Genomic DNA, 15,012 nt, shown 5'->3' with positions numbered 1-15,012 from the left:
AAAAAAAAAAACGTTTCCATGCGATCTTCAATTTTTTTTTTTTGAAATGAGCGCCATTGTTTTCCCACAATCCTCCGTAGGCCGCATGGGATTCTGGGTCACGCCATGCGGTCGGCCTAGTCCTTTGATTACGTCTCTCGTGACCGGACTACCGCGCTCCCGCGTCCAGAACCTGTGCCACTCTCTGCCCTGTGAAGCAGTGTTTATTCGTTCCTGTCTCTTTACAACGCATTATTACTTGCAAACATGGATCGTGGTAAAGGACAGAGCACCTCTACCCCCAAGAAGGATAGTGAAATGACCACGGAAGATAAGTTGAGTGAGCTGTACAAAAGGTTCAGCAATGTGAAGCTTACCCCTAGTAAAATTCCTGATTTGTTGGGTCGTTTGTCAGATGTGGAGGCAGATGCTGAAGGGGAAGAGCGTCAGAGTGATTTCAGTAGTGATAATGAGGGGACAGCGTCGTCTGATGAGTTTGATTCATCATCGAGTGAGGAGAGTAGCGAAGGGATTGAGGATGAGGCAGCGGATGTGGGCCGCCCCAAGGCACCTGTAAGGAGGCGTGCAGGACGTCTTCAACAGCCTAATCCCGATGCTGCCTGGTCAACTGACAATACACCACCTATTGTAGGCAGTTTCAGTGCCACACCAGGCATAACTGTCCCAGTGCCAATTACCCCCCTGCAATTTGTTCAACTATTTCTGACCCGTGCCCTAATTGAGTTCATCAGAGTGGAAACTAACAGGTATGCCAGGCAGTTTATTCAGAATGCTTCCAGGCGCACTATGAGGTTGTGGAAGGAGGTATCTGCGAAGGAAATGGCAAGGTATTTGGCTTTATCAATCTTGATGGGTATTGCACGACTCCCAACAATGCGCATGTACTGGCAAACAAGCCGGTTGTGGCATATGAGGACCTTCAATGTGTTCATGACTGCAAAACGATTCCAACATATTGCCCAGTTTTTTCATACTTATAACCAGTTTGCAATTCCACCCAACAACAAGAACCGCATGATAAAACTCAGCACCATCATTACCTATTTGACCAACAAATTTGGCTCTTACTACGTCCCCAATCAAGCACTCTGTTTGGATGAAGGTACAATGTCGTGGCGTGGTCGTCTATCCTTCAAGGTTTACAACCCCAATAAGCCTGATAAGTATGGGGTAAAGTTGTACATGCTTGCTGAGGCAGGGACTGGTTATATTATTGATTTCGAGGTTTATTCTGGAGTGGGCAAGACAACAGTTGAGAGAGTGATGGGCCTTATGCGACCCTTGTTGAACAAAGGTTATCATCTTTATATGGACAATTATTATAACTCTGTCCATCTCACAGAATTGCTAAGGGAAAATGGTGTGTACACTTCTGGAACACTCAGATTGCAGCGTGGTGCCCCTAAAGAGCTGCAACAACTTGCCAAAGGTAAATTCGCTGTTGATCAGACTTTTCAGGCGCAAGGATAACACTTTTGTTATCCTTTGGAAAGACAAGAGAGTGGTGTCAGTGATCACAAACTGCCATATTGCTGCAAGAGGATATTTTGGAAAGCAAAGAAATAACTCCTCTGCAAGCTTCCACTCCACCTAACGTAACATCTGTTGAGCAACTTCAGGGACATTTTCCTGAAGCCGGTGGAGTGGATAATCAAATGCTCAACTTGTTGACCTTCCTTCATCACATCGTGGGTAAGTACACATAATTTATATTACACATTTTGAGGTTATTACTTCTTCATACTTTGCTGTGGGTAGCTCTATATATATTCCGGTTCTTAGTGCTCAGATTGGTATGTCTACATAGTGCATCTTATTGCGAGTATTTTGACACCAAAATGAACAATGTAGCACAAAAACTTCCATTGGAACAATATTTTTGTTTGTCGGGTGTATTGGGTGTAGCGGGTGTGGAAACGGGTGTTTGGGCGGGTGAGGCATCGACGTGTTTGGGGGTGTTTGGGGGTGAGGCGCGCACGTGTAACCCACTTTTATGCATATGTCTGTGTAGGCAATTTTATTGCGATCACCGTGATACCAAACAAAACCATATGCAACAAGTTTTGACTTGATAAACACAATCAGAGTAGCAACATATAGGGAGAGTTTAGCAGAGTTTAGCGTGAGCGCGAAACAAAGCACGCAGTTCTTTGGTTGCTGGTCGCGTAATGTTAGCTTTGGTGAAATGTTATACATATATTCTTATAGAACATTTCATTAGCTACACAGTGATACCCAAAAAAAACACGTACATCGAAAATGAGGGTCACAGACATGAGGAGAGTATAAACTTTTCAGTTGTGGTTGAGCGCATGTGCAGCTGGGCGCACTGGAGTGGGTAACCCTAAGCCAACTTCCCACATTCCTGCGGGTGGGGCGACACCATTATTTATTGTGTATATTTATATGTCCGTGTAAGGAATTTTATTGCGGTCACAATGATACCAAAATAAACCACGAATAACAATTCTGGGGTTCGCAAACATAAAAACATCGTAAACATTGATGCCCGGTTTTACGCTCACCGCTAACGAACGCCACAGTTTGTTATTCGGTGTGGTTCTCATGTTGTCTTTGGTGACATTTTATATATATATTCCTCTAGAGCATTCTCTCGCGAACACAATGATACCAAATTTAAATACATACCGATAAAATTAAGCTCCCCACCCCGAAAAGATTATAAACATTTTAGTGCTGACGCGCAGTAGGCCGACAGGAACGGCCCACTTAGGGCTTATGGTCAGCCTATTCCCAGGGAGCACTTTTTAACATGCTAAACATAATCTCACTCCACAAACTTTCTTGTGTCAATTACATTTACATAACCCTGTTCTTAAACGCAAATCCTGCTCTGAAACTTTCCCTGGACAGATGTAATAGGACCCATTATCACCACACCAGAAATAAATATACCTTTGATATCCCCAGAGTCAAACATAATCTGTGTAAACACTCTATGCAAATAAACGGACCCAGTCTATGGAACTCACTCCCTAATGATTTGAAAAGCTGTCCAACTTTTGCGTCATTCAAAAAAAAAACTAAAAAGTACCTAATCTCATCTGCATAGTTTTTTTTACCTTGTTGCTTTAAAATTGCACTGTATCTATTGCTACCCAATCTCCCTATCTTTATGTACCCAATCCGAACATCTTTACCATCGTGATCATTGCTGTCTTCTTACATGTGCTATCAATCAGCTGTACGGTGTCTGTTAATCTTGTTTAAATTACCAGTCAAGTTGTCAATGTAATCAACCAGAGCTTTAATAAACCAATGAGCTTTAATATACTTACAATTCTCTCTCTCATCTCATTTTTTTTTCTTGCAATGTATCTGTTATAATTTTATTAATTCTGCTAGAATTTACCTACTTAAAATTATTTGTTAGATTAAGGACCTGCCCGAAACCCTGCGCGTACTAGTGGCTTTGCAAGATTGCAAATACTATGCTATGTATTCTCTCTAACCCAATGTACCTTCTTCTATATAAATAAATATATAAATATACATTGACTTGCATTCACTATGTAGTTATATATTTTTCAAGTATTTAAAATGGGTTATGAAAATACACACATTGGTACATTATTGCAAAGGTATAATACTATATACATATATATATATATATATATATATATATATATATATATATAAATTTTGTGAGGGTACCACCTCTGGTGCCAATGTGGGGACCCATAGCCTCGGAGAAGAAAATAAAAAGTATTCAGAGGAGACCTTGTGGTTTCTCACTGAACACTAATATTATCTTCTCCTACCACCCTCATTCTTTTGTATGTACACATATATATTTACTTTATTTGAACTTTGTTACAAAAAAGGATTTACATATAGGTTACAAAGATGGTTATCATAGGTTGTCGAGTTCCTCCAGCTCCTCAGATGGCGGGCAGGAACCCTGGATGCAGTGCGCATTTCCCCTCTGTATCGCCACACTGAGGCGCTGGAAAAGAAAGCTTGCAGCTCTTGGGTCCCTTGTTGTTTCAATGAGCCTAGAACCCAGTTCCTTCCAAAAACTGGTAGCACTTTTACCCCAGGCGCCGAGTGTCTCAGAAGCAATGGGGACAAAATTGTAGTGGTGATCCAGTTCACTATACTTTCGGGATTTGGCTGCTTCCCTGTGGGTGGCAGCGCCACCTGGTTGTGCAACACTGAGGTTAATGTAGGTGTTAACCAGGTTTGATACGCACGTGTAGTCCCATACCAACTGCTTGCCATTCTTCCAGGGGTTCACTGTAATACCATCCGGGCGCCTAATAAGAGCATCAGAGTTACGGGGCGTTAGGTAATGGGGCTCTCTTTCAGCTGGGCATCCAGCTGTGGTGAGGCTCCTCTTGATGATGTCGTTAACTTCATTGTGCCTCGAGTGCCATCCCCCTGTGCTTTGGCAGAGTAGGCCATGGTGGCCGTATATATATATATATATATATATATATATATATATATATATATATATATATATATATATATATATATATATATATATATATACAAATTGTTGCAAGTAGAGCAACAAATATTTTACATTGAACAACAAATGGGATTGGAAAAGCAGTATTGCCACCTCTGCTATACAGAAAAAAATAGACTCCAGACACACCCTGTGGGTAGTAATGGACCCCCATACCGACACTATGAGGGGTAGTGGACCCCATAATAACACTATGAGCGGTAGTGGACACTATACAAACACTATGGGCGGTAGTTGACTTCATAGCGACCCTGTGGGCGGTAGTGGCCCCCTACCGACCCTGTGGACGGTAGTGGACGCCCTACCGACTCTGTGGGCGGTAGTGGACCCCCCTACCGACTCTGTGGGCGGTAGTGGACTCCCTACCGACCCTGTGGACGGTAGTGGACCCCTACCGAACCTGTGGACGGTAGTGGACGCCCTACCGACCCTGTGGGCGGTAGTGGACCCCCTACCGACCCTGTGGGCGGCAGTGGACCCCTACCGACCCTGTAGGTGGCAGTGGACCCCCTACCGACCCTGTGGGTGGCAGTGGACCCCCTACCGACCCTGTGGACGGTAGTGGACGCCCTACCGACCCTGTGGGCGGCAGTGGACCCCCTACCGACCCTGTGGACGGTAGTGGACCCCTACCGACCCTGTGGACGGTAGTGGACGCGCTACCGACCCTGTGGGCGGTAGTGGACCCCCTACCGACTATGTGGGTGGCAGTGGACCCCATACCGACCCTGTGGGTGGCAGTGGACCCCATACCGTCCCTGTGGGCGGTAGTGAACCCCCTACCGACCCTGTGGGCGGCAGTGGACCCTATATACTAATCCTGTTGGCGATACTGGACCCTATACTCATCCTGTGGGCGGCAATGGACGCCATACACATCCAGTGGGTATTATTGGGACCCCATACTTATTCTGTGGGTGGTTGGAGCCCCATACCCATCCTGTGGGTGATAGTGGACGCCATACTCATCCTTTGGATGGATTAAACCCTATACCCATCCTGTGGGTGGTTGTGAGCCCCATACCCATCCTGTGGGTGGTAGTGGACGCCGTACACATCCAGTGGATGGTATTGGACCCCTTACCCTTCCTGTGGGTGGAAGTGATCCCCATACCCATCCTGTGGGTGGATGTGACCCCCATACCCATCCTGCGGGTGGTATTAGACCCTTTACCCACCTAACAGGTGGTATTGGACCCTATACCCATCCAATATTTGGTATAGGAGACACCATATTATGCTGTTTGCAGTAGTTTACCCAATAAACATTCCAACGTAACATCGTTTTCTGTTAGTGTTCCTACAAAACATTCTTTAAAGATTTTTAAAGCACAAACTATGGTATAAAATATTGATTGGTGAAGCACTGTTATTCTATGTAATAATTTATAGTGCTTATTATAATTTACTAAGAACAACTAATATTTCTCAAAACAAAACTACGAGCCTTCAATAGGATATAGCTGATCTGTAATATTATAAGAGCATGGACAATAGAAGGTAAATTTCACAACCCATGTGGGACATGAAAACTACAATTTTCATTATAATTGAACCAATCACGACTATTCTGCTATCTACGTTGATGGACGGGTACTGTGAGACGTAAATTGGTACGTGAGGAAGAGTTTGGGCCTTGGTAAAAAAGGTAACTGGGAATATATCACATATGTACTAAATCACATTCAACATATTGACTTTAAGCATTAAGTCATATATGTGTTGTCTTGTGAGAGAACGGGTTGCCCCCTTGAAAAGGACTGAGGAGGTTCTGTTACTCAGGTAACCCCTGAGCCATGTCAGCAGTCTTTCCTTAACTCCAAACGAGGCTACTTATTTTAAGATTATTTCTCTGTGTGCTGTATCAAAAGCAGTTTGGGAATCAATAAATGCCACCTGAGAGCTTGGTCCCTCTCTAATAAAATATTCAGAAAATCAAGTTTGTGTGGTTCTTCCAGGAAGGAAACCATACACATTAGGAGCATGATAAGGTAATTGCAAAGGTGAAAACACTTTATGGACAATCAAAATCACATTTCAAAACTCAAAGGACTGGATAGTTTCACGTTGAGAGAAAATCATTCTTAATTATTCTACTACTTCATTGGAGTAGACCCCATCCACCCTATGACTCGCCATAGAATAACAATTTACAAAGGAAACGGTCACGAGGCAAACTGCAGCCCTCTGCTTCCCAATCTAGAACCACCTTTGCACATACAAATCTGAGCACCTAAGGACTGTAATGGGCCCATATATAGACTTAAAACCACCATCTAACGCTTTCCTCTCCAGAACCAATTTACTAATACAGATAATTTTTCAAAGCTTCTTTAAATAATATATTACATAGTGGAAAATGCATCTACAATGAATATAAGTTTTTGTGTTTGAGAATAAAAATATATTTCTTTCTTTTGTGTTTGAGAATAAAAATATATTTCTTCGTATTTCTTAAGAATACTTCTATATGTAATTTTTGTATATATGATGGCATGTAAAGGGGTCCGAATACTAAACATATTATGTAACGAACGAAAAGTTGATAGCTTGAGCAAGGTAGTCGAGGACGCTCGCTGCGGGCCCCCTGAAGACCAGCCTCTTGCCATCGGGCGCGCCAGGGTCGTCGACCAGCTCCTCCGTCTGACCCGGGTACACCTTCCCTGCCACTACTAACGTCGGGTGATGAAGGAGTCTGTCAAATATAATAATGTCATTATAGTAAATGTGTGAATGGTTAGGGTTTACGCCCGGGGGTAATGTCATTTTAATAGTATGGGCAAGACAGATCTCAGTCGTAACTCCTAGAATTAAGGGCGGTTATTGTCTTGAATATATGTGAATCCAGCTATTTTTTAACTGATGTGAGTTATCAGGAATGAGCTTCAGTCAGTCATTAAGGATAGGCAGTGTTAACGCATCACACATCTTTGGCCTTGAGTGACGGGAGTTACAGGCAAACAACGGAGGCACTATGTTAAAGATACTGTAATTCCTCGCCGCGGTACTGTAACTCTTCACGCCCCTCTACCTGGGTGCCACTATCCACCAAGGGAGCTTTCCAAGTCTTGTCTCAAGTCCAGTCTCTGTACACTGCTTGACTTTGGATCCAAGTAGGAGAGGAGAAGGCCCAGCTCACACTGCAGGTCCTCGACCCTACTGCGTGAAACAACTTCACCGGGCCTGCCCACTGAAACATGTACAAAATGGATGCCGAACCATCCTGCCTTACCTGAATTCTTTTCCCTCTTCTCACTGGTCCCTTGCTTGGTAAGTCGTCTTCGTGTCCCAGCAATATTTTGGTTCAAATTGATATAATATTGCCACTCAGGGATTACCTCTATTACTATTACTGTTAGTGTGGTGCAATCTAGTGTCACTTTTCCATAATAGTGTTCAAATGAAATGGAGGGCTCACAGAAAATCATAAGTAAAATCAACAAAATTTGCTGAAGAAAAGTCTACATGTAACATATAAACAAAATTGACATAGAACATGTATACTGAAGCCTGCAGCACTTCTCTGGATGCCGTTAGCAACTCAAATCAGCTGAGCGGGTTTAAAGGGATCACAACCTACCTTCTTGTGCGGCTCCCATTGTCAAAGACACATATTCCTCATGGCTCTGCTACACACACACCACTTGCTAAGTTCACCAGGTAGTAGATAATAAATTTCTGCTGACCTACTCCCATAAATCAATAGACACACTAATAAATATCTATATTTATACTACTATGCCTATCTCGCCTAAATACCAAGGGAACATGGGAGGGAAAATTTATCTACCTTATCACACCCTGCTCTCATATGCCTGGACTCCAATGGTCATAGTGGTCCATGGTTCCTGGGTCGCTCCTCTGCGTTCTGGTCGAGTGTCACAGGTCCCCAGGCATCGTGAAGCTATGCGTCATCACCGTCCTCATTACCAAATTTGCAGTTTCTCCAAGCTGGCCCCAGTCAGTGGTCCACGGTTCCTAGGTCGCTCCTCAGCGTTTTGGTCGCATGTCACAGGTCCTCCAGGCGTCGTGAAGCTATGCATCATCACCGTCCTCATTACTAAATTTGCAATTCCTCCAGCAGCCCAGCCAGTGGTCCCTGTGCTCGTCATCTCGCTCACTCGCTCCTTCACTGAGAGCAAATACTCGTAGATCTGGACGCGATGTATTCCTTCCGAGTTCTCAGTTGTTATGACCTTGGGTTCCTTAGTTGGAAACCAGAGGTCAAATTGAGCTCTAAATAAGTACTTTACATTATTTGATAGGATTGCTGATGCGTTTTAGTTCCTATCTTCTTTGCCAGACATAAGACGAATCTTGTTTCTCACAGAGCATTCAGACTCTGAGCTTGTTGTTGATTATTAAACACTGAACTAGTTATCAACTATTCTTAGAACTATTAAAGTAACCAGTTTTGTACGTCGGTGAAGATTTGTAATGTTTATAAGCTGCACGATCAGCTGGTTATCTTTCCGGCAACAACTGGAGAGAGCTCAGACTGGAGGCTCCTTCGGCCTTGTCTGGACTGCTGTGGTTGAGTCAACACCTCTCCTGTGTGGCTCTGTCTCCTCCTCTTCCCTTACCGTATCCTGTGTTTAGTTTACAAAGCTAAGTACCGTGTTGCATGTACGTTTTCTGGCATAAGCGTGCAGTAATGTGTATAGGCTATGGTAGTGTTTATATTGCTAAGTTACTCTAAGGGGTCTCAGTAGAACCATGTGTGCTCAAGTGGTACCAAGCTACCTAGAGTCCTTGCTAGTGTCCCTTGCCTAGTAGACTTTACCCTAGCTTGTCCCAAGTGTAAGCCTTGTATCCTGTCTATGTGGACCAAGGTAGTTAACATAAGATAGTGTGGTAAAGTAGTTATTGTTATTGCTGTTAATGTATATGGGGGGTTGTTAAGAGGGTTTAATAAATAAGTTAGTTTTTAAAGGAGAATCCATACTTCCTGTGTAGAGGATCAGTGATCAACCTCTAGACTGAGGTATTTACTTTTAAGCCACTACTTTAATATGATTTTGTGTTCTTATCGGGGGCCGGGCCTATCTGATCTCCACTAATTTCGAAACATCCTGATTCTAGCTGTTTGCCCTTCTCTTTAATTAATACTCTATACCCCCCATAACAAGTAAGCAAATTCATAACACCAGTAGACGTGTCCCGGTCACAGCAGCTCTGAATACATCGTGGTGTCTGTTTGCGGAGAACCACTCACTGCTCCGGCCGCGTCGCCACTCCCAACTCCACCCAAGACTAACAGCTCACAGTCCACAATGCCCTTTTCACCGCTGGAACTCGGCTTCCTTGTGTTTCTCACGAGTACAATAGTCTTCTACAGTCACTATGGGATGTGTCAGGCTGCGGTAATCCACTCGACGAGGCTCCAATATCTTCGAACTCCGGAGCTCATTGGCGCACATCTGCTCTCGATGAAGTGCCATGAATTTCTATGTACGCCTGGGGCTCTGCAATCCCTCAGCCTCCCCTGCCTGGTGACATCACAGACCTAGGGGCAGGCTCTCATTAGTCATACTCGTCACGTGACCCCGGCCAGCCAATCACCAGACGGCTGGCACCTTCACATTTTGGCGCACTTTTGGTCGGCCTGTCGCCCTCTTGTATGCACTAAGGGCGTAAGCTCCTTTGTAAGGGTATATCAGTTTTTGCCTTTTCTCTCCAAATATGTACTTATTCTAGGAGTCACCTATTTCAAACGGATTCCTGCACCTCAAGGAATCTGCAGGATGTAGAGAGATGACTCTTCTTGTTAGATAAAGGAAGATATTGGAGAGGGCACCATAACAGTAGGCATGAGAATATTCACAGTGGTCAAGTTATCCCATAATTTATCGTGCAGGAAACCCACATCTTGTTACTTAATAAGACGATTGACACATTTATAACTGATATGACAACTACCATCAGCCAAATGCACTGGTAATACAAAATCATTAAATAATTTCGGTGAGTAACATTATATATACTACCCTTGATCTTATTGAAATGATATAGTTAAGTGATAGAAACGGAAGGACTAGGATTTTCAGCCAAATTAATTTATGCAGTAAAAATCCGCTGTTGTTCTCACTACGGGTGTTTGTCCAGCTTTAGGATGGTGGACAGCTCATTCAACTCTCATTTCAAGTAGTTTGTGACTTCGTATAAATAAATCATTTTTAATTTCTTACTTTGTAATGAAGTCAAATCTTGTGTGGTAGAAAATAATTTAAATTAGTGGAAAGAAAACTTTGTCTGAGAGATTTGTTATGGTTAGAACGTATACACTAAATTACAGGTAGTCAATATTGAGAGCTCGAACCTTCTGAATTCCTTTGCCAATGACAGCTGACAGTTGGGCATTAAACATCATGCTGGTCAGACGTGTATTGATTTATCCTTCTTCAGTGTTAGTGTTAACTTTTTTGCACTGTTCTCTTTGCTGGCTGAAGCTCATATATATATATATATATATATATATATATATATATATATATATATATATATATATATATATATATATATATATATATATATATATATATATATATATACATATATATATATATATACATATATATATATATATATATATATATATATAAATATATATATATGTCGACATATATATATATATATATATATATATATATATATATATATATATATATATATATATATATATATATATATATATATATATATATATATATATATATATATATATATATATATATATATATATATATATATATATATATATATATGTCGTACCTAGTAGCCACAACTAACTTTTCAGCCTACAATGCAAGGCCCGATTTGCCAAATAAGCCAAGTTTTCATGAAATAATATATTTTCTCTAATTTTTTTCTTATGAAATGATAAAGCAACCCATTTCATTATGTAAGAGGTGAATTTTTTTTTTATTGGAGTTAAAATTACCGTAGATATATGACCGAACCTAACCAACCCTACCTAACCTATCTTTATAGGTTAGGTTAGGTAGCCGAAAAAGTTAGGTTAGGTTAGGTTAGGTAGGTTAGATAGTCGAAAAGCAATTAATTCATGAAAACTTGGCTTATTAGGCAAATCGGGCCTTGCATAGTAGGCTCAGAAGTGAGTTCTGGCTACTAGGTACGACATATATATATATATATATATATATATATATATATATATATATATATATATATATATATATATATATATATATATATATATATATATATATATATGCAATTGATGATCACAAAACACTGATCATTTTATGCGGAAAATCCACAGAGAAATATGAAATGAGGTGAACGTTTCGGCTTTGTTAAAGCCTTTGTCAACACCAGACTGACTAAGGAGAAGGGAGAAGGGGGAGGATATATAGGCCGACACCTGACCAACCCATCCCTAGGGTTGGTCAGGTGTAAGCCGAAACGTTCACCTCATTTCATATTTCTCTGTGGATTTTCCGCATAAAATGCGGAAAATCCACAGAGTTCTTACAACTTACTGCGGTTCACACGGGCCACAGGGATAAGAGCCTCGTTGGACGTAGAATCACTGTTCACCAACGTACCTGTGGACGAGACAATCGGGATGATAGCCGACAGAGTGTATCGTGATCCAGCCTGTACTCCTCTTGACATACCAGAAAATATTCTAAGGAAACTACTCCAAGCTTGTACTAAAGAGGCACCCTTCTTGAGCCCGGATGGGCACATGTATAAGCAAGTAGATGGGGTCGCCATGGGTTCTCCCCTAGGTGTCCTGTTTGCAAACTTCTACATGGGTACCATCGAGCAAAAAGTCTTAGTCGACATGAACTTGAAACCGGCCATATACTGCAGGTATGTTGACGACATTTTTACACAGGTACCTGATGTCAGACATCTGCAGGAGCTGAAGGAGGCATTTGAGCAGAGTTCCATGCTGCGTTTCACTTACGAGATGGAAAAGGATGGGAAGCTGCCCTTTCTGGATGTAACAGTCCTGGAAATGAGCGGAGGTTACCACACTGCAGTCTACACTAAGGAAACGAACATAGGAATGTGCCTAAATGCCAACAGCGACTGCCCAGACAGGTACAAGAGGAGTGTTGTCAACGCTTATGTCGACCGTGCTTTCAGCCACAGCTCAGAATGGAAGCAAGTCGACGAAGAACTCTGTAGGGTAAGGCAGGTCCTAGTCAACAACGGCTTCTCCAATGGTTTCGTCGAAGACATCATAAGAAGGAAAGTGAAACGCCATGCAACCTCTGAAGAGACAACTAACACAACACCTATACCCCCTATTAGACTATTTTACAGGAACTTCTTTTCCACAGCTCATAAAACGGAGGAAAGGGTCCTGAAAGATATTGTTAATAGAAACGTTATCCCTACAGACAAAAATCAGAGGATACAACTGACGATTTACTATAAAACCAGAAAAACGGCCAGCCTACTCATGAGAAACTCTCCAGACACAAAACAGAACGCTTTAAAAGAGACTAACGTCGTCTATGCCTTCAAATGCCCACTTGGGGACTGTAAGCTCCAAAAAACCCAGTATATAGGCAAGACAACAACATCTCTTTCTAGGCGTTTAACGATGCATAAGCAACAGGGCTCCATTAAGGAACATATAATCTCTTCCCATAACCAAACCATCGCCAGAGAAATCCTAGTAAACAACACAGAAATCATCGATAGATACAGCGATAGCAGGCGGCTTGACGTTTGCGAGGCACTACACATCAAGAAGTCAACACCAGCAATCAACAGCCAATTATTGCACAACTATATTCTACCCACCTCAAGACTCCGCTCCAATATAGAAGAATCAAGAAATATGGACCAATAGGCTTTCTACAAACACTTCTATTCAATACCCATTGTTTCTGTTCTGTCTTGTGTTGATACTTTTAATACCCTATTAATATCCCCTCTTGTTCTGTCTTGTGTTAATGCCACATCACCCCTCCCACCTCACTCAAATGTAGATATAAAATCAGAGATACGTAAGTTCTAATCAGTTGTGTATTTGTGAAGTCTTTGAAAATGCAATAAGTTTTACGAAACGCGCCCGTGTCGCGTCAGACTAGAAATAAAAATGAATTTTGGAGAAGTGATTTTTGATTTACCTCCAACAGTGAAGCGTAATGTATGAAAGATTGAGAAAATTCGTGTTAGAATTATTAATCTTACTTTTACGGTCATATTTAATAATATATGTCTACAGGAAAGACTGCTACCAAAATATACTAATATATATATATATATATATATATATATATATATATATATATATATGCAAACAAGCCTGAATGGTCCCCAGGCATACATGCAACTGAAAATTCACACCCCAGAAGTGACTCGAACCCATACTGCCAGGAGCACTATGCAACTGGTGTACAGGGCACCTTATCCACTCAACCATCACGACCGGACAAAAGCTGATGGTAGACGAGGCTACTTTCCCATCAGCCCACCGGCACTCTGATGGTAATCTTGGGCATAGTATTTTATCATATCACCTCATTCTTTGGGGCACACGTGAGGAACACAAATGCGAACAAGCTTGAATGATCCCCAGGCATACATGCAACTGAAAACTCACACCCCAGAAGTGACTCGAACCCATACTGCCAGGAGCACTATGCAACTGGTGAACAGGGCACCTTATCCACTTGACCGGACAAAAGCTGATGGTAGCTCAGGCTATTTTCCCATCAGCCTGCCGGCACTCTGATGGTAATCTTAGGCATAGTATTTTATCAAATTACATCATTCTTTGGGGCACACAAGAGGAACACAAATGAGAACAAGCCTGAATGGTCCCCAGTGTGGGAAATTTCCAACAGTTATTCTCATCCCTAATATAACAGGAAGTATTTCCTGTATTAGGCTTCATACTTATTTACTAATCCTTAGTACAATGGGATGTATTTCCTGTATTTAGTGTAATAATTACCTAACACTACTAACACATAGTTTAGTATCACAGAATTCACTTCATTAGGATGTGGAACATCATGTAATTTTTCCTAGAATTGTGTAGTGTTGCGTCAGCCACTCACGGAGAATAAATTTCCACATATCTGTAGATCTAACAAAAGTCCAACCATTTACTTTCGTTTATTAGGAATAATTATTTAGTAATAAGTTTACTTTTAGTATACAACAGTTTACTGGAATGCCTTTACCCAGCTTAATCGCTGTTCTAGTAAATAATATCATAATCTAAAGTCATTTCCACCTCCAAACGAGTCTTCTTTTATTTGTGCAGTCTACATTAACTGACTTGCACTGTGAGATTCAAACATCACCACATAAAGTATTTAATTGAACCATCAACAATATTTATAAACGCCTCCTTCCCTATTTAGCTTTAATAAATAAATATAATTTATGCTCGAGCCCCTACTGGGAGCTAATGCGCGACTTTCGGGAAGGAAGGAGAGATTACTCTCGCCATATTAGATCAACTGGCAGTACGGTGCTCTGAAGCAGTCCCAACAAATCTTCCATTTCTGCAAGCATCTGTA

General features: G+C 41.6%; 1 protein-coding gene across 1 annotated transcript; it reads left to right on the top strand.

Moving 5' to 3' along the window:
• Positions 1 to 246: 246 nt before the first annotated feature.
• On the top strand, positions 247 to 1,470 carry LOC138369837 (piggyBac transposable element-derived protein 4-like). Its single transcript, XM_069333580.1, has one exon. It carries the CDS (start codon positions 247 to 249, stop codon positions 1,468 to 1,470), a length of 1,224 nt encoding a protein of 407 aa, XP_069189681.1.
• The last annotated feature ends 13,542 nt before the right edge of the window (positions 1,471 to 15,012 follow it).

Source organism: Procambarus clarkii, chromosome 30 (genome assembly GCF_040958095.1).
Source record: "Procambarus clarkii isolate CNS0578487 chromosome 30, FALCON_Pclarkii_2.0, whole genome shotgun sequence".
NCBI classification, from domain to species: Eukaryota; Metazoa; Arthropoda; class Malacostraca; order Decapoda; family Cambaridae; genus Procambarus; species Procambarus clarkii.
The sequence above is the reverse complement of the archived record's forward strand: the minus strand, read 5'-3'. Positions and strand labels throughout refer to the sequence as shown.

Coding starts and splice junctions, on each gene's coding strand:
- LOC138369837 (XM_069333580.1), top strand. CDS start 247: ATGGATCGTGGTAAAGGACAGAGCACCTCTACCCCCAAGAAGGATAGT.